The sequence below is a fragment of the Myotis davidii genome, unplaced genomic scaffold (genome assembly GCF_000327345.1).
Source record: "Myotis davidii unplaced genomic scaffold, ASM32734v1 scaffold2646, whole genome shotgun sequence".
In the NCBI taxonomy this organism is placed as follows: Eukaryota; Metazoa; Chordata; class Mammalia; order Chiroptera; family Vespertilionidae; genus Myotis; species Myotis davidii.
The window spans coordinates 61,728-65,426 of NW_006297405.1; the positions used below are offsets into that span (position 1 = coordinate 61,728).

The 3,699-nt window shown below is 56.2% G+C and overlaps 1 protein-coding gene across 1 annotated transcript in view; it reads left to right on the forward strand.

Annotated features, from left to right (window-relative positions):
* The window catches only part of LOC102766573 (leucine-rich repeat-containing protein 75A-like), a 12,710-nt gene extending 9,169 nt beyond the window's left edge, over positions 1–3,541 (forward strand). Inside the window, exons 5-6 of the mRNA XM_015570119.1 lie at positions 900–954; positions 1,741–3,541. Coding sequence (XP_015425605.1) covers positions 900–954; positions 1,741–2,505 — 820 coding nt within the window. The 3' untranslated portion in view covers positions 2,506–3,541. The remainder of the gene's footprint in view (positions 1–899; positions 955–1,740) is intronic.
* Positions 3,542–3,699: the final 158 nt, after the last annotated feature.

The window sequence follows — 3,699 nt, forward strand, 5'->3', positions numbered from 1 at the left end:
TGGTTATCCCCCTGGGAGGCCCAGACCCCAGCACATCCCTGGTTCACGCAGCAGTGAGAACCCTCTGGGGCTTTGTGGCCCCTGAGACTGGGGAGAGGAGGCCACATGAGACACAGAACCTGTGGCCATGGCAGGAAGTGGATGCAAGGGAGCCTGGAAGGAAGACTTCCTGGGGGAGGACGTGAGCATTCCCAAGGCTGCTCTGGGCTCACCCTCCAGTCCTGCGGCTGGGGGAGGAAGGCCTGCCCCTCCCTGAGAAGAAAGGGGGCTCCTTTCCCTTCCAGACAACCCCACCCACAAGCGGGGGGAGGAAGTGAGGCTCCCACTGGCTGAGGGCAGGGGCCATATATGCAGACAGAGCAGGGCGGGAGAACCCCTGGAACCTGGAATGCCAGGAGGACACTTGGTGAGCTAGTTGTTTATGTATGAAAAGCTGGCAGTGTGAGCTCTGTTGGAATCCAGGGGCCTCTTCTACTGTCCCCCCCGCCCCCCCCACCCCGACCGTGCACATGCTCAATCCATTCTTCATTCAGCTCTGGGCCTCTAAGGGGGCTTCTGGTCACATTGAGTGAAATGCAAGCAGGGCCTTATGTGATGGGTCCCCAACCTCTTACTCTCTCCCTCCCACTCTCCTGTGCCCCCTGCCACACTCTCCTTCTTGCTGGTTCAGACACACCAAGCTCTTTCCAACCTTAGGGCCTTTGCACTGCACTCCCTCTGCTGAAACTCACCAACCCTCCCAATGGCCGGCTTTCTCCTTGCTCTCAGCTCCAACGTTACCTCCTCAAAGCAGCCTTCCTGAGTAGCCGTGCCCCCTCCTCCCCCCACCCCCCGGGCTACTCTCTCACTTGACTCTCAGGTTGTCTTGTTTGCTGTCCGGCCGCTCTCCTCTCCGGCAGAGTGAAAACGGGAGTCTTGTCCATCTCGTTCACCACTATGGCCTTGGTGCCTAGGGTAGTGCCTGGCACCGAGTAGCTTAACAAACACTGAAGGACTGACCCAGGGAGGGGCTATTACTGTTGCCGTTTGGCCACGATCAGCCGGCTGAGAAGTGGCAGGGCCAGATTCACACCCAGGCGCAGGCTTTAACCACCCACTTCCCATTCCCCTGCTGCCATAGGCCTGCTTTATCCATAACAGTGATGAGAATTACAGCCAACACGAAATCACCCTGAACAAGTGCCGGCAGTGTTCCTGGCCCTTGGCTGTCATGCCTGGGGAGCTTCACCTTCAAACTCCCGGGGGCTCGGCAAGATGAGCACTGAGATGGCCTTTCAGCTTCAGGAGGGTCCGAGCATAGAGGATAGGGGTTCGCCTGCTCAGGCTGCTGCTAATAATGTGTGCAGGCTGTTAACACCACCCCACCTCACACACACACACGCTCCTGAGGCACCTGGAAATGGGGAGCTGTGACCAGAACAAGGGGCCGGGGAAGAAAGAGCAATGGCAGGAGGCAGGGAGCAGAGAGCCCTCGGCCATCAGGGTCAGCAGCTCCCACTTGCGGGATCTCCTTGAGGATCCCCCTCTGGTGGGGAAGATGGCCTTCACACAGGAAGTGCTCAGGTGATTAATGTCAGCAGCAAATATTATTCATCACCCAAACAAGGCACTGTTTTAAATGCTTTGCATTGATTATCTTCACGTAACAGCCCTGTAGCACTCAACTAGCTCCGCTTTTTCCAGAAAATAACTGAGGACAGAAAGGTTAAGGGCCTAATAAGTGCAGGTCACACGGAGTAGGAAGGAGTAAGATGCAAACCCAGGCGCTGTGGCTGGAGAGTGCCCGTAGTCACTGCAGGAGCACGTGGGCTTTCCCTGTGGTCCCTCGGCTCTGGCCAGCGGGGCCCAGCCAGGCCGAGATGCGGGGTACTGCCGGGACTAGGGCCTGTTCCCTCCCCTCCCTGGAGCAGAGGCTGGCTCTGTGGTGCCGTCACTGCTGCCCTGGGAGAGAGCCCTGCCCCATCACCTGAACCCTGCTTGTCCCTTCTCCCCTTCAACCTCAAGGCCGTCCTAGCTGGAAGCCCTCTGGACAACACGGTAGACCTGTCGGGCATCCCACTGTCCTCGCGTGACCTGGAGCGGGTGAGCAGCTACCTGCAGCGCTGTGGGGAGCAGGTGGACAGTGTGGAGCTGGGCTTCACGGGCCTCACAGATGACATGGTCCTCCAGCTGTTGCCGGCACTCAGCACGCTGCCCCGCCTCACCACGCTGGCCCTCAACGGCAACCGGCTGACCCGAGCGCTGCTGCGTGACCTCACCGACACCCTTAAGGACCCCAGCAAGTTTCCCAATGTCACGTGGATTGATCTGGGCAACAACGTGGACATCTTCTCCTTGCCCCAGCCCTTCCTGCTCAGCCTGCGCAAGCGCTCCCCGAAGCAGGGCCACCTCCCCACCATCTTGGAGCTGGGCGAGAGCGCAGGCTGTGTAGAGGAGGCTTGGGATGGAACAGTGGGACGTGACACGGAAGTGGGGGCCTCACCAGGTAGTCCTTGTGGGGTATGATGGCTGAGGCCGAGTCACAACTACCCGAGCAGCCCCCCATGGGAAGCCAGATCACAGAATCTGGGAAAAGTTAGCACTTCTCACGGGTCCATCGTACCCCTCATCCATCTCCATTATCTTTGTTTGGCTCCTGAGAGGTCATCTTTGGTGCTCAAGGCAGGTTAGCATCTCAGTATCCTATCTCCTGAGTGGCCCTCGGGGTAGGGAGACTGGGCTCCTGGCTTCCAGATTCCTTGGGACTGAAGGCTGCCTACCTCCTCCTTGGGAACCCATGGGCTCCTTGTAACCGACTTCCAGTCTCAGCCCTTAACCCCATGAGTCCAGAGGCCTGGCCATGGAACCAGCCCTCAATGTAGAACATCCTAAGTTATCGGGAGCAGATGGAAGAGCCACTGAGAAACCCCACACACACCCCCAAAGACAGACTTTACCATGGTGGTTCCAGTGTTGCCAGTAAGGACCCTTTCCCAGTACTGTCTCTGAATGTAGTCCTAACTCAGCACATCCCCAAAAGCTATCATGGAAGGCTCTTTTCAAACACCCAGGGCAGGAACGCAGATCTGGTCCCTCCAAAGACAGCCTTGATAGGGAAAACGAGGCTCCCCAAAGCAAGTTTCCATCCACCCTTAACCCAGGCCCACCAAGCTTTTAAAAATCCTTTTTAAATATAAGCAGCAAATCCTGGCAACCCATCTTGAGCCAGAGTCATTTCAAGTGCCCAATGCTGATTATCTCAGGCCATCAGAGGACTAGCAAGTGCAGCCCCACAGGCTAGTAGGCAAAATTCCAACCCAGGAAGGCAGGATGGGGGCAGGCACAGCGCACTTCAGGAGTTATTAGGAGGGCCAGGCAAAGGACAGTGCCCGAGGAACTAGGGGCCGGACTAAGTGTATGGATGCTTAGATGCTCGGGGACTTTTAGCCGTCAGGACAAGAGCAGAGCTTAGACCACAGGGAAGCTGAGTGCCTGGACTGCTAATATTTCCCAGCAGTGACCAAGTCTAACTTTCTTGAAATACACATTTTAAGAACCAATACCAAAGACCATCCTTTATTGTTTATGGTAATTGCATGGATATTAATTTCAGGAGTAAGTTTCCAGCTTGAAGAACTTGGACCCTTGCCTCATATAACAAATACTAAAATGTACATAAGTCCCTTTTGAGTGAGGGACAATACTAGAAAACTCATGAAT